The sequence below is a fragment of the Epinephelus moara genome, chromosome 7, assembly GCF_006386435.1.
Source record: "Epinephelus moara isolate mb chromosome 7, YSFRI_EMoa_1.0, whole genome shotgun sequence".
Taxonomy (NCBI): domain Eukaryota; kingdom Metazoa; phylum Chordata; class Actinopteri; order Perciformes; family Serranidae; genus Epinephelus; species Epinephelus moara.
The window spans coordinates 24,173,076-24,197,655 of NC_065512.1; the positions used below are offsets into that span (position 1 = coordinate 24,173,076).

The 24,580-nt window shown below is 41.5% G+C and overlaps 2 protein-coding genes across 3 annotated transcripts in view; both read left to right on the top strand.

Annotated features, from left to right (window-relative positions):
* Positions 1 to 16,628, top strand: part of abca12 (ATP-binding cassette, sub-family A (ABC1), member 12) — a 95,949-nt gene extending 79,321 nt beyond the window's left edge. For both annotated transcript variants that reach the window (XM_050048514.1, XM_050048515.1), the window contains 13 exons: positions 1,439 to 1,616; positions 1,909 to 2,024; positions 3,899 to 4,061; positions 4,339 to 4,592; positions 5,099 to 5,303; positions 6,717 to 6,826; positions 7,601 to 7,751; positions 12,782 to 12,916; positions 13,543 to 13,646; positions 14,502 to 14,594; positions 14,820 to 14,925; positions 15,237 to 15,374; positions 15,831 to 16,628. In XM_050048514.1, the coding sequence (XP_049904471.1) occupies positions 1,439 to 1,616; positions 1,909 to 2,024; positions 3,899 to 4,061; positions 4,339 to 4,592; positions 5,099 to 5,303; positions 6,717 to 6,826; positions 7,601 to 7,751; positions 12,782 to 12,916; positions 13,543 to 13,646; positions 14,502 to 14,594; positions 14,820 to 14,925; positions 15,237 to 15,374; positions 15,831 to 15,938 (1,861 nt within the window). In that variant the 3' untranslated portion in view covers positions 15,939 to 16,628. The remainder of the gene's footprint in view (positions 1 to 1,438; positions 1,617 to 1,908; positions 2,025 to 3,898; positions 4,062 to 4,338; positions 4,593 to 5,098; positions 5,304 to 6,716; positions 6,827 to 7,600; positions 7,752 to 12,781; positions 12,917 to 13,542; positions 13,647 to 14,501; positions 14,595 to 14,819; positions 14,926 to 15,236; positions 15,375 to 15,830) is intronic.
* A 1,233-nt stretch (positions 16,629 to 17,861) lies between these two features.
* The window catches only part of bard1 (BRCA1 associated RING domain 1), a 31,496-nt gene continuing 24,777 nt past the window's right edge, over positions 17,862 to 24,580 (top strand). The window contains exons 1-5 of the mRNA XM_050048521.1: positions 17,862 to 18,047; positions 20,290 to 20,346; positions 21,161 to 21,309; positions 21,961 to 23,003; positions 23,494 to 23,574. Of these exons, the coding sequence (XP_049904478.1) occupies positions 17,956 to 18,047; positions 20,290 to 20,346; positions 21,161 to 21,309; positions 21,961 to 23,003; positions 23,494 to 23,574 (1,422 nt within the window). The 5' untranslated portion in view covers positions 17,862 to 17,955. The remainder of the gene's footprint in view (positions 18,048 to 20,289; positions 20,347 to 21,160; positions 21,310 to 21,960; positions 23,004 to 23,493; positions 23,575 to 24,580) is intronic.

Genomic DNA, 24,580 nt, shown 5'->3' on the forward strand with positions numbered 1-24,580 from the left:
GCCAGCTTCATCCTCATCCTCTCTTTCAGCCTCATGCAGCTTATTCTGTTTGGCTGGTGGTGTGCCCCAGCTAGAGGCGAGAGGTAAAAGTACTACAGAGGCATGCAGGGCAGGAAAGGGAGCCTGGGAGATGAACAGGTAGTGGCATCAAGAAAGTTTGAATGAGCGCACTGGGTTGAAGAGTAACTGAGGGATCAAAGCCTCAGCTGGTTGTCTGAGTTCTTGTCTGGACAATGGGCTCTGCAGCTTCCCAGCAGCACCACCGCTGACTGTACAGCCAAAGCAATGTGAAGTTGTTCTCTACACGAAGCCATCTGTTTGTTTTGCAGTTATTATCTTGTCAGAGGCGAGGCACAAGCATCTCTTTTAACAAAGCTTTTTGTTATTAATGGAATTCCATTTATTGCAAGCCACTTCAATAGGTCAAATGAGTCAGTTCCCAGCAGGGAACGATATGATAGTTTGTAGGAGGGCTTTAATATGGGCCATTGTTTTTGGAAAGGAATTACACCAGGTTGCCTCATTCAAAGTGACTCAGCACACCAGAGTCGCCTATATTGATTTGTTTGTGCACTTTGTTGTCATTGGATCTAAACCTTTAGCTACGAAAGCAGCCTTAAAGTTTAAACTTAAAGAGTACCTCAAATGCTCATTTCCAGGTTCTTGTGTTTTTTTTGTTTCTACCAGAACATGTCGCCAAAATGAAACTTTGTTTTCCTCATACTGTTTGTGCTGGATCACCTGTTTCCATTGTCTGTTTGAAAGGCTCGTTTTAGCACCTGTCTCTTTAAGCCTCCCTCCCTACAAAGTCCAGTCTGTTTTGATTGGCCAGAGTTTGTGGGTCCTCTGTATCTCAGCTGGGGAAAATGATGGAGAACGTCATTTAATGGAGAACATAGGCACTTTCTACTGTGAAGAATCACCAATACAAGCTTCTAAGCACAACTGGACATGTCAGCAGGAATACTGGACATGTCAGCAGGAATACAATCCAAAATTAGGGACAAAAATGAACAACATCGGCATCCAAGGTTACTGGTTTCCCTGACATTAGCACATAGCTTCATGTGGCAGTGTAGGCTACATAATTTAAGCACTGCCTGGAGCAGATGATCATATCAAAAAAATCCATCCAGAGCTGATGTCAGCTTGTCTTGAAAGTAATAAAAAACAGTTGAAACCTGAGGTCATAATTTGAAACTCTGGCCACATTTAATATGAGCATTTAGCTTTGTAAATTTATATATCTGAAACAAGATCAGGAAAGCATAATAGGTCCCCTTGAAGGAGTACAACACAGCTTACCATGCAGGAGCATAATGGACATTAATAGAGTTGATGTGGTTGAATGATAATTCACTAATTACAGACATGGCTGGTAATTAATGACGCCACTGTTGTCACTGACATCTGAATGATCCTATTTTTGTATTCGCAGTGTCCAGGGAATGCTCCAGATCCTAGTGGCTATGTGTGTGCTGACGGGTTATTCAATCACAACAGCCAGCTTCGCCATCTATGAAGTCAGCGAGCACCACAGCGGCTCTAAGAGGCTCCAGCACATTTCTGGCATCAGCGAGCCTTTCTACTGGGCTGTGAACTTCTTCTATGACATGGTAACATCCTTCAGTAACCTAACAGGGGACCCAAATCTAACTAGGACCCTCATGTATCAAAATCATGCTCAGTATAAGCAAAAGCAAACATATGTAACGTGCATTTTTTCCTCATTTTAGTTTCAGCATATGCAAAAGATATCCAGACTCATATTATTATGTATCCATTAATTGATAGCACAAAATATGTTTATATTGTTATAAATACATTGATTTTTTTAATTGATGTGGAACCAATTTTTCAATCGAATGACGTTCATGTTGCTGCATCGTGTCCTATCTTTTTCCACAGCTCATGTATTTGATCCCTGTGACTTTGACTGTTGCCGTGATCGCAGCCTTCCAGATTCCAGCATTCACAGATCGGCAAAATTTAGGCGCTGTCACCCTGCTTCTGGTCCTCTTTGGGTGAGTAATTTGGCCTTAGAGCATGTGTGGGTGTTGTGCGGTCGAGGGGGGTTAATCTACAAAGGCTACTGAAAAACAACTTTACGGTGTTGTTGGTCTTTCGGCTTGGTTTGTTCACGATCAAAAGTGATCACGTGATGAATCAAGCTGTCATGAGACTGAATTATCTGAATTATTCAGAGACAAAGTCACAAACTAGCTATTTTGTTCATCGTTAAAGGAACATTATGTTTTATTACAACTGGAGTGCTAGTTCTGTAGCTCCAGTGATCAGTTTAATCAGTGTGTTGATGTTGTACGCACCAATTGCTAAGATTTCAAGACACTACAACATCGCAACAAGAAATTGTCTCTTTCTACCACCCTGCCTTTCCCCAGCCTGGATGGGCAAGAAACTAGCAAGAGTAGAGCTAAAGTACACACACACATACACAGATTATTATTCGTTATTATCCAGGATCTCAGCAATTCCTTAAAATCTCATCTCATCTACTTTGATCCAAGCGAATATATCAAAGCTCAGGACAATGATCCTCACCATGCACCCACACAAGTTTTGGTCAGAGTTAATTGTTAAGGTTTTTAAGAGCGTGTCCTCACATGGACGCGGTACTTTCTCGTCTCTACTGCACGTTACTTTGTGTGCCACCAGGTTGGATTTACAGCACTGAGCATACGGAGGCTGGCGTTCTTCAAATGCAAGCACAGCTCAATTTTTTCCAAATTCCTCGCACAGACAGATGGTGGAAGGGCTGAAAGGCTGATAGAAAAATCACTATCAACATGTTTATCCTATTCATCCAAAGATGCTCGAGAGAGGGATGGAGGGGGATCAGAAAGCAACAGGGCTAATGGCAGTAACAATGTGACTCGGTGTGATCTCAACGATACCACGGTTCTACAATCAATCCAACTCTGAGATTTAGATTTTTGGAAAGGCGCGAAAGCATCAACACGCCATGTTTCCCCACATCTGGATTACCGTGATTGTTTACACCATTCCCTAAATGTGTTTGAAACTTAGTCCCCTATGTTCCCCCTGTTGCTGTCGCAGGCCTCGTCCTGAGCCCTAGATCTTAGGAGGCCAAGTCAGCACTCTGCTTCTCATTTATCAGACAGATGTCTCCCTCCCAAGCAATGAATAATCACAGTCTGTCAGGCGGCACCCACCTGGTCTGGTCTGCAGCCTTCTTGCTTCTGTTCCTTGTCATGGCTTGGCACCCGCAGTCTGCCTACCAAGCACCTTTTTTTGGGCATGGCACGCAGATGCTTTGTCTCTGTCCGACTCAGTTTGTGTCTGTGTCTTTCTTTTCCCACTACTTTTCTCTTCTTCATCTCTTTCTCCCTCCTTCTCTTTCCCTTCTCTGTCTTGCTGACCCAGACACCCCAATCAAATGAACAAGCAGATTATGTGAGAGAAAAGAGAGAACAGAAAAAAAGGGAAAAGGATGTTCTACCACCAGGGGAATAAAGGGAGAAGTAATTTATCTTCCTCTCTTTTGGCATCATGACTGAATGTTTACCCTCCTCATGGTGTGGTATTTTCCTCCTTACATTTCAGTATTCTTTGGTGCCTATTTTCATCAGACTCACAGCTGCTACGTTTAGTCTATGAAAGGCCTGAACCACTTCAGTAGAAAAAAATGCAAGGTCATGTCACTTTAGAAGTTGCATTTGTGAGGAGGAAAGTATGAATTTTCCATATCCACTTTGTGTGTTTGTTTTTGTGGGTTTACTGTGTTTGGTGGCAGCCCAGCCATATCACAGCACGGCTATTTAAAAGTGTTTTTGTGTGTGTGTGTGTGTGTGTGTGTGTGTGGTTGTTTTTTAGTTGATGCTGTGTTTGAACTATCCTGTCATTGTCAATTCCTCAGGTTTTCCACCTTCCCCTGGATGTATCTGTTGTCGGGCGTCTTCAAGGATGCAGAGATGGCCTTTATTGCCTATGTGTGCATCAACCTCTTCATCACTACCAACACCATCCTGTCCACCTCCGTCCTGTACTTCATGAATCAGATTTCAATAAATAAACCTGAGGTGAGCATTAATTACCTGAGTCAAGATGCCTTTGGTTAGCAACTGATTATCTGAAGTAGCTGAATGTGCACTTTAATGTGTGATTGTAGCTGCAGTGATATAGAGTTACAGAGGATTAAGAAGGGCAAACATACCTCACATATCCAGTGACAAGGAAGGGAAGATTACAATTCAGGATGAGCTCTCAGGTCGCTGTAGACTCTGTTTTATCCTCTCTTCTTATCCTCCCTCTACCCCCTTTTCTCATTGTCTTCTGTTCTGTCCTTCCCTACTGCAGTTCATCCAGGAGCTCTTTGAGAGGCTGAGCTACGCCTTCCTAATCTTCCCGCAGTTCAACTTTGGGAACGGGCTGGTAAAGTTGGCCAGGATGAACATAGAGGTTCAGCTGCTCAGTGGCTACGGCATTGACGCATATAAAAACCCATTCTCCATGGAAGCCCTGGGCTGGATGTTAATCTGCTCCTTCATCCAAGGCGTAGTCTTCTTCACGCTGCGCCTCCTGCTCAACAGGTTCCTGATTCGCAAAGTCAGGTAAGGAAAACAGGAGCCAGATGCAGTGTGGTGATGCCATGAATGAATGTGATGTGAATGAGTCATGTGGTGCACATCCAACCTTGTGATTGAACTGAGAATACTCTGTATCTACAGACTGTGTAATTAAAATCAATTTCATTTGGTTTTCTCTCACATTCAAAGGGTGTGTTTTCTGTTGAACGATTAAAAAATGCAGAGGATATACAAATGAGTGGTTGAATATGAATCAGTCTAAGTAATTAAAGAAAACAAAAAGTTAAATTAAACTTTTCTATTCCAAACAAATGAAGATAATTATCAAAATTCTGTTTTTGAAAATAAAAACCAAACATATTGAGCCTCAGAGATATCACAAGCTCGAACCACTTCAGTGAAAAAAAAAAGTTCTCACAGTTCCAGTCAGTCACAGATCTAATGGAGCATTTTCTGTATCTTTGCAAGTCATTCACATGAACTTCAACACTGAGTAGTTAATATAAAACAATATACTTTACCATATGCAGAAATCTGATTAGGGGCAGCAAGAAGGTGCTAAATGCGCCTTGTGAGGATGAAGATGAGGATGTGGTGGCTGAACGCCAGCGGGTGTCCAGTGGAGCAGCCAGCACAGACCTACTGCAGGTCAACCAGCTGACTAAGGTCTATCAACACCTCAAGAGGAAGATCCATGCTGTCAAGAAGCTCTCTGTGGGCATCCCTGCAGGAGAGGTAAGCCTAGTAGGAAGTCACACGGATAACGAAAGACGCATTGCGTAATGGATTACTATTATTAACCTCTTGTGACAACAGCAGTCATTCAAGTTACTGCTACTGCTTTAGAGTTGTAGACAGGTACAGTCACTTTGTGCAACAGAAGAGTAAAGACATCTCATCGATAATCTGCAACCCATACTTTTACAGTCAGTAACGTTGCATTCAGTTATTGCTCCTGCAATACTGGAGGCACCACTAGAGACCACATCCCATAAATCACCAGGTGGATTTGTCTGGAGGAAATACAACTGTTACGCCAGTGATAAATCATTTATGACCAAAGCTGTCAAATATCAGTAAAAGAATAACTAAATCCTCAAACCACCTTTTTTCAGCTGAAAACCAATGTGTATGGGTATTTGGTAGTGATGCTGATCAATATCGGTCCAAACCTTGACATTTTAGTGCATGTAATTGAACTCTACAGTGCTGTTAAGTTTAGTTGATTCAAAGCACACCCAAAACACACATTAAACATGAGTTAATAGCAACAATTTCAAACACAAGTACACAAATTGGCTTCACTATCACTCGCAGCATTCACAGACAAAGTATTTGTCTTTTGCCGGACACATTTTCCCCGTAAGTACAACATGCTAATGTTTTTAGCACAAACCTATGGCATTTTACATTGTATAAATTAGCCTAGTGGCTAGTGGACTTCTCTCTACCCATATAAAGCCAGGGACAACAGCAACATTTAACAAAGGTAATGTTACAAAATTGGGCTCCATTACATCTCACAAGGTTCGCCGACAAAACAACTGTCTTGTACTAAACACATTTTCCAAACAAATGAAACATGCTAACGTTATTAGCACAAGCCAATTGCATTTTTCATTGTATAAATTAGCTTAGCAACTAGTGGAGATTTCCTCTGCTCATATGAAGCCAGGATGAATCCCGAAGTAGAAATCCCCGAAGGATAAATCACACACAAGACTTGAAATGCTGTTTTGTGGAGGCTTTATTGTCTTTACAATTTATTGTGTCTTATTTGTGAGATTAAAGTTTTTTCCTTTCCACTGAGGGAAATGGTTTCAGCTTACAAAAGTAAAGCTGCCTTGCTGCAACGTGCAGCTCCATTTCTGGGGAGGACACCCTAGGTATGGCGTCGACTCTGTGCAGTAGTATAAATCCTGCATGTTCTAAAACAATGGGGTTAAGTCACTCACACAGATTATATCCCTCTGTGTGATAGCTGGCTGTGTGAAGGATACCCACCAAGTGCTTCTTCTGTTTTTGTAGTCTGTAGATCCTAATATCGGCCATTACACCTATGTGACATTTGAGAAAGCCTACCATAGCATTACATTACTGTGAACTGGAGAATGCTCCAGAATTGCTAAAATGAGTGTTTGCTTACAGTGCTTTGGTCTGCTGGGAGTGAACGGAGCAGGAAAAACTACCACCTTCAAGATGCTGACTGGAGACGTTAGCCCCACTGATGGCACAGCACAGATCAGGGACTGGGATGGGTAAGCTGTTCATGAATTTATTTATTCATCATCACCTACAAAAAATGCAAACTAGAAAAAAAGATTTTAGGATAGCATGAAAACGTGTGTTTATTGCCTTTTACCTATTGAGTAAGAATATCAGTTTGTTTGTGCTGTCCCCTTCTCACACATAAAGATGTCAGGCTTATGTTACAGTAAAAAAAAAATACAGATTTTATTTATATATTTATAGGTTAAAGCTTTATGGTCCCTGGCTGCAGGCCATATTTGCCATCTTGTTTTTGCTTCCATATATATTTGGTGCACTGCATGCACATTACTAAATACATATGGTTAATATTTGTTTACCTAAAATATATTCCTGCAAACTGTTGATGATTTATGAGAAACACCATAGAGGACACGGCAGAACCCATCACAGGAGGACAAAGCTTTGATTTCATCTCTACAGGTGCCCAAGCTGCACTGTCTAATGAATCTGAGCTAGATTAAATTTGCATAGCACAAATATCCACAAATGAGGGATGATATTGCCTCCCATCTGCCAAATCCTGAACATAAATGGTTTGGGGTTTTAGTAAGTAGCAGCTGTATCTTATACCCATATCTCAGACTATGCAGGTACAGACCACTGTCCTCATGGGGCTGGCTCCTCATCACAGCTCTTTTGTGAAATGGTTTGGTGGGTATCCCCAGCAGGGTGGGTGGAGCACCCTACATGTCCATCTGCCCTATACCATGTGGTAGATGCCCGTTAAGATAATATATCTTTCTTTGTCTTCTTTTCCCTAGGCGGTTGGTTGACATCATGGAGTGCCGTAACAAGGGAATTAACATCGGCTACTGTCCCCAGGTGGATGCGCTCGACAACCTGCTCACTGGAGAAGAGCACTTGTACTTCTACGCTCGCATCCGAGGCGTCTCAAAGAGGGAGATAGACAGGGTAAGGGAGAGCTGCTGGCTCTGTGCTGATTTTCAAAGCTCTGGGTAGTGACAACACCATCCACAAAATGACACAGGATCTGATATAAATTCAAAGGTGCACTCCCACTGCAGGACTAGTAACTGTTGATGCTTCCATGCATGCTGAATGAGAGAGTGTGAAGTGTTGAGTGATGTGTGCTGAAAGCTGTACTATCTGGGGCAAAATGGGAAAGCTTTTGTTGTCAGCTCATGCAATCCAAACTTCAGAATTAAGCTGATGTTGTATGCTTCACTGCAGACAAATTTACATTTAAACGATACTTTGATGATGAGAGGATCTCATTTGACATGTCACTTTAGCCCCATTCTTCCCATTTATCTTTCTGAGAACTAATCAATCTTGCCTCTGTGGTGATTACTGAGTGTGCCTGTCTTTTGCTGCTGCTGCTGCTGCTGCTGCTGCTGACATGAGAGGAATTCACAGAACAACCAATCAACAGATGATGTGATTTAAGATTTTCCATTTTGATTTTTTTTCCCCCTAAAAGAAGCAGAAAAGAAACAGCTCTGAGGTGTGCAAAAATGTGTGAAAAACATCATGACAAATCTAAATTGTATGCAGAAAAACATCTATCTTTGTTTGTCTCTCTCTTTACACCATTTTTGGATGCAGAAGTATAAAACATTGATTGCCTCTGACAATCTCAGTCATGTTATGAACAAAATAACACACTCACATACTGTACACTCACACACACAACATTAGCAAGGATGCTCATAGAAACACAGACACACACTTACTTACACAAACAGAGAGGCACAGAAATGGATTTGTCTGGCTCGAGTCGGCGTCGCTGCTGTCGTTACAGCTCCTCTTCCCTGGTCAGGGTAGTGACAACAATGGTTATAATGGCCACAGCATCGGTGTCGGGCTAATTCACAAAGATGAGGTTATATATAGAGTTCCTCTTATGTTGTCTCCCACTGAGAGTCCCCTAGCTGTGGATAATGAGACAAGCCTTAATGGGGTCATTTTGCATTGACATGGTTTTGTCAGGCTTAATGAGCTGTTACATCAAAGGTGATAGAAAGCGGCTTTTATGAGAGAATGTAGAAAAAAAAAACCCACACATTTTGAAGTGAACCAGTCAGGTATGTGCTATGTTGCCAGGGCTAATAATTTAGATTTAGCTGCTGATTCTGTGTATTTTTCTAAAGTATGTAACAGGGATTTTCCACATAGAGAATTACAAGGCGGTCCTCTGTCAAATTTTGTCCTGCCTCTAGCTCATGGCAAAACTCTAATGTGTGTCATAATGGAAAACACTATTTTCAAACAAGTGCTGTGCTTGGTGGATTTTTGTCATTTGTAACTATGATTTGGGCATCACGCAAATGTGGTGGTGCTGTCGTAATCAGCGCAGTACACCAGGAAAGGCACTGCCAAAAATCGAGCATCGCGCTAGTTCAGGCAGGACAGAATGTCAAGCTCAGCTCACATCCCAGCTAAATCAGCTGATCTCAAACAGCCCAGTCAACTGATGGAGCAGCTGATTGATGGAAGGGAGTCAGCTGATAGATCACATGATTCCTTTCTATGCAACCAATTGGCAAATCTCATTCAGGGCGCCCTATTTAAACTGCTCTGGCCTGCCTACTGTTGCTGCTTCCTCTGCAAGCTGCTTTGCAACCCGCCTCCACCCCAGCTCCTCCTTTTCATATTGTCTGACTTATCAGTATCATTTCTGTTTGTCATTGACGCTGCTCTGTTCTGTTCCCGGGGGCCTTTGCTGCTGCTCTTCCTGCCTTAGGCTTTCCATGTAGGCGCATGGAAGGGCAGGGAGGTGTGCTTTCTCTGCCTCAGGCTTTCCTCATTTTGCAAATGGACAGGGAGGGAGGTGTGCTTTCTCTGCCTCAGGCTTTCCTCATTTGCAAATGGAAGGGTAGACAGGTGTGTTGTCTTTGCCTCAGGTTTTCCTCATTTGCACATGGAAGGGCAGAGAGGTGTGCTCTCTCCACCTTAGGCTTTCTGCGTAGGTGTCAGAACACCGTCTTGTATTGAGACTACAACGTTGAAGTGTATGGAAATAAAGTCGGTTTTTCCCACTATTTCTGTACAAAGGTTTGAAGAGACATCTTTAAAACATGATGTGAGTTTATTACAACGCATGAAAATGTGACTGCCACATATAGCCTACTGATTAAAACAAAATAATTTAAATAAGGACGTAAAATTGTCTTTGTCCTTAAGTTATTTTTTTCAAGTGCAAAAAAAAACAGGAGTAGATTTATAGTTGTGTAAATATTTTGCCAGCAGAATAAAATTGATTTACAAGATATTCAGTATAGCAGTACTTGCAGTACTTTTTTTGTTTTGTTTTTCAGTTTCAGTTATATATTGGGAGGCATTTTGGGCATTGGGGAACGTGTCCCCCTCAATGTATATGGTGACTAGGCTACTAAGGCTAATTAGGCTACTGTTGTCTGGGTGCACAAAGGTGAAGTGGCTGGTCTTGTCATACAAAGTTTGATGGAGTGTCAGCTGGACAATATGGAGATATTTGCATCTTGAAAGCCGGACTACAAATGTGGATAGACAGGGAGAAACACACGCAAGCCTAAGACGTGGTAAGATACGATATTCCTCACTATATGAAGTGACTGATAACAAGATCTGTATAATGGATTGTAAAGAAATTCGTCAGGTTTTTATTTTGTAGACAATTGATCTGGATTTATAGCGTGATGGGATGACAGCACAATGATGTGTGTGATCACTGGAAAGCTCCGGTCCTGCGCTCCGGTTCCGCTGTTTCACGTGATGTGTGGCTTCTCGCTAATGGTCGCGGAGAATATCCATAGAGAAGAACGGGTGTGAATTTGGACGCACTATGCGTCGTTACTTTATAACCTATATGGTTAAAAAGCCTCTTGGATCTGCTGGAAACGTTAGCCATGTTGATCTTGGATGTGACCGCTGCGCAGTGGTGCTGCCTCATGTGATGTCGGAATAATCGGAAAAATGAGTTTCCGACCGTAAAGCAATATTTCAGTGGAAACGGTTGACGACATATTTTTTAAACATTTTGAGTGATAAAATACAACACATCTTCTTTGTAATGTCCATGATGTCTCCACATTACGACTTAAACGCTCATGAACACACAATGAAGTAAGAACGACTTCCCAACTTGGGAAATCGGACCATCCCAGGAGCACATGAATGATACTTGGTGGTTTACGTATGATGAAAACACGTTGGGGCAAGCCCTCCCGGGGTGGTTTACGTATGATGAAAACACGTTGGGGCAAGCCCTCCCGGAACCCACAGAAATTGCATTGGAGTGCCTGCATTTAGAAAAAAAAAGCATTTTACATGGAAGTCTATGAGAGTGAGTCAAAAAAGCATTTTACATGGAAGTCTATGAGAGTGAGTCGGGACAATTTCCAGCCAGGCTGATATCGCCCCAAAGGGCCGGAACGTGACTTCACACTGCATCTGATTGGATATTCAGAGGCAGGATGAGTTGTTTCAAGTGAAAATGATCAGAATAATTAATATATTGTGTGTATATATGACAATAATGATAATGATAATCATACATTTATTATCATCATCTTTCTTTTCTTTTGTGGCTCAAGGAGGGGCGGCGCCCTATCGCCCTCTATTGGCCAGCCGCCCCTGCAAATAAATATTTTCTATTCACATTATAGACCCAGCTGACCATACATGTAACAATCTGGCCAATTTTTTAATAAATTGTGTTTTTTTTGTTCAATCATATGATGGTTAGAGCTTCTAAAATATGTAAAATATGCATGTGTGTGCACATGATCAGAATGGTACCACCTCTGCCTCATTCTGAGCCAGGAGAAACCCTGTGTAATGTCCGACACTGTGTTCTAATAACCTGGATCAGTGAACTCAGAATCATACGGAAAAATCAACTCTAAAGATAAATCCTCTTACAGAGAAAAAGCAGATAATCTTAAGTGAACAGAGTCTATCCACTGCATTTGCTTGCTTCATTGATCTGGTTCCCAAACTTGCCAACTAATGGGAAAAAGGCTAAAGCTTACCGATGGGAAATCACCTCAAGCTATTTGAAAATGAACTGGTATTTACAGCACACTATTTCATGTGATTAATAGGTAACCATAGAGATATTTAAGCGACTGAAATGGTTATGAGCCATTAAGGTTTTTTTTCTCCATTCCTGCTTTCACAGTGGTTTTTACACACAGCATAAATTGATATGCACCAAATAGATTATGCTGCGTCAGTTCCTGTTCTCTAAAGCTGCAGCCCCAGGACAGCATGGAGCTTAGATAGAATAAAGTCACCAAGTAAAGTCATCATTGTTGTACAAACAAAATTAAATATGCATGAGAGTGAGACAGATAGATAACTCAGTTATTTGCAGTGCAGCTGGACAGAGTAGGAGGAGGCAGCAGCAGAAATGAACATGAATATCAAGCAGGCAATAGTTGTAGGGCCACCCTTTGCCCTCCGAAAAAGCTTTCTGTAAGTCCACCTTTTCCCTCTGTGATCAGGTCCTCAGTTGTGTGTAGTGGGGTATTGGACTTTTTTTTCCAGAGAGAGGTCTGCTAGTTGATGGATTAAAGGGATGGGAAATCAACTTTCTGTAAAGGTCTGGTGTTGTGTAGATCTGCTGGAGCCACAGTTTGGGGGGTGAGTTTATCCCTCTGTGTATGAAACTAGGGAGCAGCATACTGGTCTGTGAAATTGTCTCATATTCCTTTATGGTCATAGAGCCATGCAGAGCAGTCATTAAACCCACTGAATCCCAGTATATGACTGCAATACCATCACATAACTCTGACACGGATTAGCAGTTAGCAGCAGACACTGGTTGGGGGTTTCTATTGACTTCCTTCAGATAGAAACCTATTTGGATGAAAACAAAGGAAGCAAATGTTATAACCTTAAACTACTGTTTTCTGCCATTTCAAACTGTACACATTTTTTATATGGTGTTTGTCATTTTGTTTATGCATTATATAATCGCCTGCATGTTTCCTTTAAAGGTGGTGAACTACCTACTGAAGAGGCTGGAGCTAGGCTACCACAGAAGCATCATCACTGATGGATACAGTTGCGGCACCCGCAGGAAGCTCTCGACTGCGCTGGCTCTCATCGGGCATCCGCAGATCCTGCTCCTGGTGAGGAAACACCTGTTCACGCTGCTGTCGCTGCCCATTTACTTGCCTAACTGGCCAACAGACAGCAAATATTAAACTAACTATTTACTACTGTTCCTCCTGAAAGAGTCTTTGAAGTAAAATAGATATTGATCCCCTGGACTTGACAGATCTCATATAGTTAATTAGTCTGTTTCCACAGACTCACCCAGGGGTGGCCTTTCCTGTTAGCTTTCAGCCTCGCTTCTACCTTATGTCTCTATCAAATCCTCCCTTCTCTTCCTTTCTCCTCTTCCTTGTATCCTCAACTCTATATTTGCTCTGTGTCTTCTTAATTTCCCTATCCTCTCCTGAATTTTCCCTCTGCCTCCTGTCTTTCTTTGCTGTCTTCATCTTCATTTCTTCCCTTATCTTCCATCCCCACTCCTGTTTTGCAATTGTGCATTTGTGTGTACTCTTTCTTGTTCACCCTGTCCTTGTTTTTCCCCTCTCCTACTGTATGAACTGCACACTGTTTGCAAAACACTGCTCTCCTCAATTAACTCTGTGTTTTCTCTGGATCTTTCTGTTTTGATTTCAACCCTTCTCTCCTACTTTCACACATCCTGCTTCATTCCTCTCTCTTCTTATTCCTTCTCTGTCTGCAGGATGAGCCAAGCTCTGGCATGGACCCTCACACCAAGCGTCACCTGTGGAAAATCATCTCAGAAGAAGTGAAGGGAAAATGTGCCGTGGTCCTCACCTCTCACAGGTTAGTACCAAAGACATACACCTGCTGGGCCATCATCACTGATCAAATTCTAGTATTATGAAGTAGGATTTACGTGAGCCAGCATATGCCAGCTTTTTGCCAGTATTATGTATAGTTGATGAAAATATAAATGGCCAGGTGTCTGGTGGGAAATATGCCAAATAAATAAATAAGTTCATTAACAACGTATTAAATAGCCTTATATTGATTGACCTATAAGATATGTTGCCGAGACAACTTGAATATAAACAGAAAATTATGCAGACCAGATTTAAGGACCGATCCATAATTAAAATCAAAGCTGCACAGAGTGATTCCCTGTCTAGTCAGAGCATACGCCGGCGGTAACCGACTTATGCTTAGCGTGCTCGGTGTAGTTAGGGGACAGTAAATGTAAAGGCACACATTTCATGCAACTACTTACACTCTACTTACATCCAAATGTGAATTGTTGCATTAATCTCCATCGGTGATATAAGGGAAAATGTTCAGACTTTACGCTTCACGAGAACAAGCAATAATGATCACAGTTTTGAAGTACATAATAAACACAGCTGAGATGATGAGGCTTCAGCTAGGCACAACCATATTGTGACATCATTCTGATAGCTTTGTAAATATATCCAGACATAGTGGACATAGTGGTTGTGCTTGCAGATTTTCATCATAAAAGACTGGACTATTGGCCTTGCGAAGGTCTGCGCTCCCCAAATGACCTTCTAGATAACAACTATAATAAATACTAAGTGTTGTTTTCCTTTAATTTCTTCATGACGACAGACATGGCTAATTACTGTATGCTCAAAGGGTCCTAGTGTGACCTTTTATCTTCCTCTCTTTGTCTCCGTCTCTCAGCATGGAGGAGTGTGAGGCACTGTGCGGCCGTCTTGCCATCATGGTGAAAGGTCAGTTCCGTTGCCTGGGCTCCCTGCAGCACATTAAGAACAGGTTAGTGACCTCTGCTCATCCTCCAACTCAGCCATTACTGCTCTCCCCACCCTGCACCCACAGCCTCCCATTCTTCCCTCGCTGTGGTCCTTTGTGCAACTGAATGTTCAACTTTACTTGTAACAATGTACACCCCCCTCAACAAAACACACACACACCACCTCACCCCTACCCCTCAGACATGTAATAACACAGCGCTTTGTTCGTGAAATCTCCTTTGTGCAGGTTTGGCAGCGGGTTCACTGTGAAGATGTACTTGGCCAAGGCCTCCTGTGATGCAGAGGCAATCACTGGCTTCATGCAGCGCCGATTCCCCAGCACTTATCTCAAGGTGAGCTTTTCCAGCTATACAAAGTAGTTAAGAGTACTTGGAAAAGAATAGAGTACAGACTAAGTATACATTGCTTTGCAATAAATTGTAGTCGTATGTATGATTGTTTTTTTGAAAAATTCCCAGCTATACCAGTATTATTAAATGTCATATTGAGCAAGCAGAGATTTTATTTTGTTGATCTGTGGGGTGTTAAGTTTGCTCAAATAGGTAAAAACAGCTTGTACTATATTTCACAGTATTTAGGTTACACATAGAACATATTTAAGAAGATTTAACCCTCTACTTGTGCATTTATTCTCAACACACAGGACCAGCACTCGACTATGGTGGAGTACCACGTACCAATTGCACCAGGAGGGGTGGCTGACATCTTCAACCAGCTGGAGTCCAACAAGAATGCTCTGCAGATCAAACACTTCTCTGTGAGCCAGACCACACTGGATGAGGTGAGAAACAGAGACAGAGAGGGGGGAACTAGTGTGAGGCTTTGTAGGGGTGGGTGGATGGCAGCGAGGGACAGAAAAAAGGGACAGGAGATGAGACAAGAAGAGAGAGGGTGGGAGGGGAAGCAGGGACAGAAGAAAGCTGAGTGGGAGTGGAAGACTGAGTTGAAAAAGTTTAAAAGAGGCAGAGGGAAACTGACAGAGGATATGCCTGGGGGAAAATAAATGGAATATGAGTTAGGGAGAGAATCCATGAGTTTCATATGCAGCCAGTGCTGATATTCTTCAACTACTCTGCCCTTCTGGGGCTCTGGGATTGGAAGATACCATAGGCAGGAAAAAGAGAGGGGGGTCGGGGAGGGAAACTGACCAGCAGATTAAATAAAATTACACAATTCAGAGAAAAATAACTACCTTTTATATTGGCATGTCACTTAAAATATTTCTGAACCTTCACAGGTCTTCATCAACTTTGCCATGGGAAAGATCGCCATGGAATCCATAGCTCTCAACAGCGAAGACGAGGAGTGCGACGTCCCAGACTCCATTAAGGCAGTCGAGACGTAGAGCTGACTGCCATCTTTTCTTTGCCATGTTATCTATTTCCACTGTGAAATGTGAAAACCTGTGTTTATAGCAAAGCTACCCTCAATATATATGTGCAAAAGACGAATTTAAACCATTCATATTTAAAATGACTGATTATTTCTTCAAAGTGTTTTGACCGATCACATGAAGGATAACTTATATTAAAAGGGCACATGCACATTTTTATACATGCACAGATGAAAAAAGTTGATAAACTGAAGTTTCCCATTAATACTCTGAATCTTATTATTTATGAAGGATAAAATTACTCGTATAGGCTATTCATTTCTCTCTGTGGTTGGGGCACTGTTAACCGTTAGATTGTATACCGTAGCAAATGAAAAACACTTAATTTTCTATTTAGAATCTTTTTCTATTTGACCTTTATGTTTGCAAAACATGGTTTTACATCTTAAAGTACTCATACTAGATATATAACATGTTTAAAGATGTTATTCTTTTAATCTAACAAACGGAAATATTCACACTCAGAGGAACATCCTCGCAATGCACTTTTTCCCTTCGCATTAATACTTCCTCTAAGGGCATACCTAACTTTTAGAATGAATGTAATGAATATTTAATTGTCTTTTTCCTGCTTGTGGACCAGTTCCAAATTGTCTTGAATGTATCAAATCTATTTTTATTATTCCAATAAAGCTATTTTTCAAATGCAACTGCTGTTTATGTGCTTATTTCACATGCTTATGTTATGTTTGAGCATACGACCACATTCAGCATCTTTTATTTTGCTGCTGTGGTGGACCTAAAGCACTAACGCTCCAGCTTATTACTTGTGTCGTTTTGGTTGTTTCCGTATAGGGGCCAAGTATTCCTGGTGTTATTTTCTTAAAAGTGTCCTGATGAGGAAGCTAATCAAACAAACTTGTAAGGTGGACAGAGTGGAAGGGATGTAGCCTTACGCCACAGCTAAAAAAGAAAATAATAAATACAGGAACATGTTCCTTTTGAAGAGTATCGCTCCTGCACATAAGCACAGTTTTTGCTTTAAGCTTATTTTTATGTGCATGCGCAGTATGACACAGCACAACTTGGGTAATGCATTAAACTATTGTTGACATTTATTGGGCCAGCAATTAAATAAACATAAATTGCAGCTAACGTCAGTGTCAAACTAAATAATTCAACCCAAATCTGAACATGCTGAAGGGCCGTAACTAAGTTGAAGTCATACATATTATTCCTATGGTTCAAGACAGAACAAAAATATTTGTAAAAATTAACAACTCTCCTCAATTCGAAAACCCAGAAGGCAAAAACTCAAATTTGTGTGGTCATAGCATATAAAGACTGAAAATGAATTAAGAGAATTGTTCTACATGACATTGAGAGCACCCAGGGGGATGTTCTGAGTATATGGCTACATTTTCTGTTTCACAACTGAGAACACTACAATAGAATAAAGCTCATTTGTGTATAAAAAAGAAAACAAACGTTATGGGGGTCCACAATATCAGGCTCCCATTCATTGTCTATAGAGCAGCTCCAGACTTTACACCCTGTGACATTAGTTTAAAAACTTATTTCTTCGGTTTTTGGCTTTGTAAGACAGTAGCTCATGTTCAAAAATACTGATTAAATTTCCCTCGGCCATTTAAATAACATATTGCAATTCTTCATTTAGGTGGTGTTCCCCTTTAAGAATAGAAGAGACGCTAAATAAAGAAATTGTATTTATTATATTGAAATTATATGACATTATATCGAATTGCGTATTTCTTTAACTTTCCGACATGTTCACTACCGTATTTTACGCATTTTATATTTGTTTATAGACCAAATTAAAGTTCCTATCATGTTGCTTGTGGGCGGGCTAAACTACGTCACTACCGTGGTCATAGCAACTATCACGGGCTACTTCCGCAAAAGTTTGGCGGGAGATGCAAGTATCCAGGAAGCAACGTCGACTTGTTTTGCTGTAGAAGCTACAAGTCATAACAGAAGAGTCAGGAAACACATAACATTCATTTTAATCATGGATAACGGTGTCACTGAACAGAAAAAGGATTGGGAGAAGACGAAGGAGGCGGTTGCGAACTTTCGACAACTGCTACTTTGCTCCAAATGGTAAGTTAACGTTACTGTAGAAGTAAGCTATGTTTGATAACAGGTAACGATAGGTCCCTTGTTGTGTAACCAGTGACGTTACCTAACTTAACGTAACGTTACGCGTTTGTTTGTCTAAATAAACTGGGTTTATTTAATGGATTTAAGGACGACGCTGCGTGTATGTAAAGCTAGTTAACGTTAGCTCACGAACGTTGTCAACAACACCTGAATGCAATAACGCTAATTAGCATTACAGGATTTTACCGGCTAAACACGACCAATTATAACAGGCTAATAACTTATTTTAGAGTTAGTGTTAGCTTGCTACATCATGTTAAGATAGCTCAATTGAAAAAATGGCTTAGCAGTTATCATTTAGAGTTAACATTACTGTTCTTTGTAAGGTTATGAGTCACGTTACGTAAATGTATGAATAAAACTTCGGGACCTTTTGAAATCAATGATGCAGGATAATGTGAAGGCTAATCTACTGCTGCCTCTTGGTTGCTACCGTTAACTTGACCCACTATAACTTCTTGTTTACTGGGTTGTGCTTGTGCTCTATAAATCAAGCCTAGTGATCAGATATTTATCGATAACCTTACCCATACATACGTGTGCCGTAGTGGGATGACATTTCTAAAACCACTGAGCATCAATAACACAGAGGTATAGACACAATTAAGTGCATGGCAGTATAAAATACACAATATGTTTAACACGACAATACATCATAGATAAATAGAACAATATGGTTTGGGTGCAACAAAAAGTCACAACACATGACAGCACACACTTTGCATAGCAGCTGGGGTAGCCCGAGGATGGACAAGCTGGCATGTTGTGCAACAGATAAACAGAAACTGCACTTTAAATCTGAGTGTGGATGTAAACATTTCCTAGGTAGAGTAAAGCATGAATAGCTGCATAAAGGGTACAGTGTATTAAGGAGAACTAAAGGATACTGCCCTATAAGAAAGTAGTGCAAATGATGGTGTGTGTGACTATAAGTTGCTTTAATGGACCTTTTTCACAGCAGACATTGTGACCTGTCATAGTAGGAAAAGCACAGGTGAAACTGATAACATTAAAGATGCCTCAGTTCCATTAGGTGTCCCTGTAAACTATTCCAGTGAGCCAGCATGCACAATACCAGGGCCTCACCTAAGTGGAATGTAGCCATCGTTAATGTTAGTGAGCACATTTGTGCTTTTCCTATATTCATGTCAAAATGTCTTCTGTGAAACTCCAGCCTGATGGCAAGAGGATGAAGAGTCTTTGAGACGTATAGGAGGTGCTGGTGGCTATTCAGATGCAGAGGCTTTAGTAACTGAACTGAATATGTAGGGTCTGAGATTCCTGTAACACCCCCTGCTGTCTCCACTATCTGATGCAATTACCAAATCAGACTGCAGTGCTCTATAGTAGGATGGGTGGCGACTGAGGTTTATTCTCCTCACTGTCTGCAGGAAATGGAGAATTTGCAAAGCTTTTTGTTTCCACAGTGAGGCCATAATAATGCAAAATGGGAAGTGGTTACTGAAGGTTTTGGTTGTTATTGAAATATGAGGTGAGGTAGACTTTTATGTCCCAGAGGGGCAATTTGAGATACAGACAGTAGTGATGAGTACAATAGAACAGCCAGTACAATACATAACACACAGTATGCAGTGTCACAGCAACGTCTACTGAATGGATCATTTATGAGACATTTGTAGTCACCAGAGGCTGAATTCTAATAACTTTGATCCCCTGACCTTTCACTTAGCGCCATCATCAGGTCACAGTTTCTATTTGTCCAATACTTTGGGTTTTTTGCTGGACATTAAAGACATGATACCTGCCAAACATCAGCATCTGAGTACTGCTGTGCCAAAGTACAGCTCGCAGAGACACTAGTGTAGCTATAAACTCTTATTTATGCTTGTTTATACCACCAAAGATAAAAAAAATTGTGATGGCTTTTCCTTAACACCCTCTGTCCTTAGACACTTGATTAGATAAGGAAATGTGGATATAGGATACATGCCAGTTATAAGACACACGTGTTCCATTGACAAACCAACTAGTTCTTTGACATGTCCTCAAAGTTGCTTATCCTTGGCTACCTTTTGTTCTCATTATCACTCCAGGGTCTGGAGGGTAAACAACAGTTAACTGTGCTAATCCTGGGGGTCAACTCCAGTGCTCACTGTGGTGGAGGTGGTCTTGCCCTCTCTGACTATACAGGCCACTTGTAAATGTTTTGTCTTTCTTCCAGCTCGGATTTAATGACGGAACCTGTGTGTCTGGGAGTGTGCGAGCATATGCTGTGCAGGTAATGTAACCTCAGCCAAATGTATTATATTCTGACATGCTCACAAACAATAGACCTGTCTCATGGTGGACATTTTTATTTGTCAAACACAGGTGTGACTAATAATGTTATCAGTGGCTCCATTCCATTTCGGTGTGCTGCTGCCGGGGTTGTGCATGCTGGTTCACTGGCACACTGAAAGAGAATGTAGCCATAATACAGCTGTTTGTATTTAACACCAGCATTATGCATTTTCTGCTACTGCAAATCAAAAATATCAACAAGAAGATTTTTTGTTTCCCTCTCTCAGTATTAAAGAGTGGCATGATTCAGTAGGATTTTATTCCCTACATAAAAAAATATATATATATTGCATAATTATAAGTATATGCAATTAGCAGATTAATGTGTCGTTGATAAAACAATCAGAAATGATAATTGATAATGTGACTTTTTAGGCCAAACTAACTTTAACAGCACTTTTGTAACAGGCATTTCATACATGAGAGATCTGGAAAATAAAGTAATCTTACGACACACTTAAATGATCATCAGGAAATTTAGTAGTTAACATTAAATTTGGAATGGGTCTTATTTCTCGCGTAGATGAAATACTGCAAATCCATGGCAGTGGCACGGTGTCTTGGCAATGCATGGTTTACAGTGTTAAAAGTCTTGAAGGCAATTAATGTCCCTTTAGGCATAAACTATAGCCTCAATTTATTCCGTCTCTTCATGACTGAATGGCCTTAAAAGGTAAATCGATAAGCTCATTGTGTTTCTTCTTACTGAACTGTGGAGTGAACTCCTAATCCAAGATATGTTTATTGCACAGGTCTTGCGCCGGCCCCCGGGCAGGAGATGGCTGCGCGGTGTGTCGGAGTCCTGCGTGGGTGAAGGACATCCAAATCAACAGGCAGCTCAGCAGCATCGTACAGCTCTTCTGTGGTTTGGAGTCCCTGCTTAATCCTATGAAACAACCAGGTAGATAGTAGCCATTGTGTAGCAGCTTGAAAGCATAATTAACAAGTTATGTATTTAAATCTATGCCTTATTTGTTGCTTTTCTCCCCACGTTCCTCTGCCCACGCCCCCTTCTATCAATTGTTGACTGAAACATTTAACATTCTCCTCCGCCAATCTAATCTCTGAATGACAGTATTAGTGGCTTGTTCCTGTGCTTTATTATCTTTATCGCCCATCCAGCATCCCGGTAATGACAGTAATTATGCAATGCAATTAACCATGGTAGTGTTTAGTTTTGCGAGTAGATCTCAGCATTGACAAAGAACTAGAGGGCAACTTTCTAAGCCCTGTAGTTAAAAAGTGAGCAAATCTGCAGGTTGTTGTGCTCTCTAAATTCACACAGAAATAGCTCAAGGGCTTAAGAGGTTGATTTGGCACTTTTCTACTTCTGTCAAATGTCAGTGTTATTAGTTGGGAGTGCATAATCTTAAGGTGTGATGTTGTTCTTTTTTCATTTTAACAACATCTTAACAGATGCAAGGTAATTACACACACAAAGAGCCTTTTTGACAGCAAAAAGTTATAGTACATGCAGGAGGGGAACATTTTGTTTTGTTAAACCTGTTGTTTTTTTTTTTTTTTTTTGTTTTTTTTTGTCACCCCTCTTCAGCCGAGGTCCAAACACAACATAAGAGCCCTGTCCTTAAACACAAGAAGAACTTCAAGATCTGGTTTAGCCCCCGTAGCCGCAAGGTACGCTGCATGGTGGAGAAGCCTTCTGAGGTCGCCGCACCGGAGAGCACATCCTCTATAGAAGCAGCTGCAGCACAGCCAGACACCGTCACCTCTCAACACCAGGACCTGTCAGTTTTTAATTTCACCTCATCCTCCCAAGACTCGAGCTCTTCTTGTTCTCAGAAATGCAAGAGTGAAAACAGGAAGAAGAGGTCAACTAGGAAAAACGCTGCCAGCAGGAAGGTGACGGTGCAAGGGGCCAATAGGACCACACGAAAACAGACCAAGCAGCAGATGAAGAAGAACAGGCTAGAGGCTATAAACCAGCAGTGGGGGATCACCGAGGAGACAGATGCCCTAAAGTTAAAGGAGCAGCCCTGTGCGGATGGGGCAAGGAGGTCCAGTAAAAGAGTTTCCTTCCTAAGCCCTGCTGTCACGTCTGACGAGCCTCAGCCTGCAGTGCCACAGGGGAGTATTAATGAACTCAGCCCGAGTAGAAGCACCACGAGGGAGAGTCTCTCAGTAGGCAGCGTCACTGTACTGAATGACCAAACCCAGCCCGGTCAGAAAGTGATGGACAGTGTCGGCCAGCATGACAAACTGCCTGAAACAGACAATCCTAAAAAGCAGGATAACGTATCTCCCCCAAAGCACTCATCAAAAAGATCCAGAGAGGAGGAGAAGGTCGCCACGTTGGAGACCACACCAAAAAGGCCCAGGGCTTCCCCAGGCAGGCGGAGGAAATCACAGATGTCTCCAGCTGTCCTCAACCCTCCATCTTCGGCTAGCCCCAGGTGTGATAAGAGCATCAAACACTCGAGAGGAGAGCAAGGAGACAGCCCCTCTGTCCGAGCCAGTGCTGGTAGAAAATCTCCCTGCTCTCCTGGTGCATCTTTTGGACGGCCCACAACAGGGAGCCCTGCGGTTATGAAGAGGAACCACAAGGGAGAGACCCTGCTGCATCTAGCTGCTATAAAGGTCCAGTGGGTTCTGAATTATTCACCTTATTCACTCCATTTTCTGTTGCATTCTACAAATGCAAATTTTAAAACATGTCTGCAGTAGAGTGACAGCACCAAAAGCTAAATAATACAGAAAGCATATGTTGCAGGGTGCAAATGTGGCCTTTTAATCTACTCCATTGTCTTAGTTTATTTCAAAATGCATCTAAGATAAGATCTGCTGGTTTGAATATATTCCCCACCCCTCAGTTGAACATATTAGTCTTCAGATAATCAGACAGCCATGTTCCGGGTTCGTTGAGAATAAACTGTCTTGCAGTAATCCTTGTAAACATAGTCGTAATCCCCCTCTGGATCCCTGACAAGGTAATCAATGGCCCACTGTGGAGTGTGATTGATAAACAGTGGAGCTTTGGTACACTGGGATCGGCTGTTGTGTTTGAAGGGTTGCGTTTACAGGTCTGCAACTCTGACCTCAGGTTTGTTGTTCTCTCTGGGTCCTGCAGGGGGATGTAGAGGCTGTCAAGGAACTGCTGGACCAGGGGGCTGACCCTAACCTGAAAGATAATGCTGGGTGGACACCTCTGGTAAGACTAATGCACCAAGTGATACGTCTTTATTTGCTGTGTGCAAAACCTCATTGACTGAATGTTTCATCATCAAAGCAGCAGTTGTTAAGTGAGCATAATTTTGCCACACTGGTTGGCTCTAATTTTTTTGATGGAAGAGATTTGTAGTGTTTCTCGTCAATAGCATATTGTCATTTTTTACACACAGTGACTTTGTGGTTTGTCAGACTCCACGCAAGTGCTTGTTCACTGTGGCTTTTCTATTCATACAAACATTTGCATCTTGTCATTTACTAATTATTGTATTGTCTTCTCCAGTAAATCAACTTGCTCAGTCACTGTGCGTCATGTTGCTGTTATGAATATGCATGCAGGCTTAGTTTTCCTGGCTTAATAGCTCTATTTTTTCCCCCCTGTATCCTAACACCTGTTTCTGCCAGGTGAAAATTGAAAATTTCATGTCAAGGTTATTCTTGTCAAAATATTAGTGAGTCGTTATGTTATCCCAGTACTCATCAGAATATGCTTAAATCTCTTAAAATGGCACCAAAAGGTAACACATCTGCATGTGAGGTTATTTGTGCTGTTTCTCTTTGCATTGCAAGCTGATCTTGAACTGCAACCAAGCAATAAAAAAATCTGTTCTGTTGAGGAACATAGTCACAAAGACTTAATGTTGGCTTTAACTGCGCTGGTAAAGTACAAATATGTCATGCCAGGATCCAAGCTTCCCAGAATGTGTCAATTACTGTTAGCACTGCCATTTTTAAGCATTCTAGGCTTCCTCCCAGAAATATGTAGGCATGTGCTCTCTTAATTTAACCTAAAGTTGCCTGCACATGACAAACTGTAAAACCCATAAGTGGTCCCTAAGCCATTTTCCTCATTGAGAAAAAGCAGGTGAGTGCTTACTGCTATGTTATTGCAGCACTTTACATGGCTACCTGCTGTCAAGAGATGCTCCACTGAGCTTTGACAGTTTGCAGCTGATCCTAATTGTTACCAATAAGCTTAAAACACCACT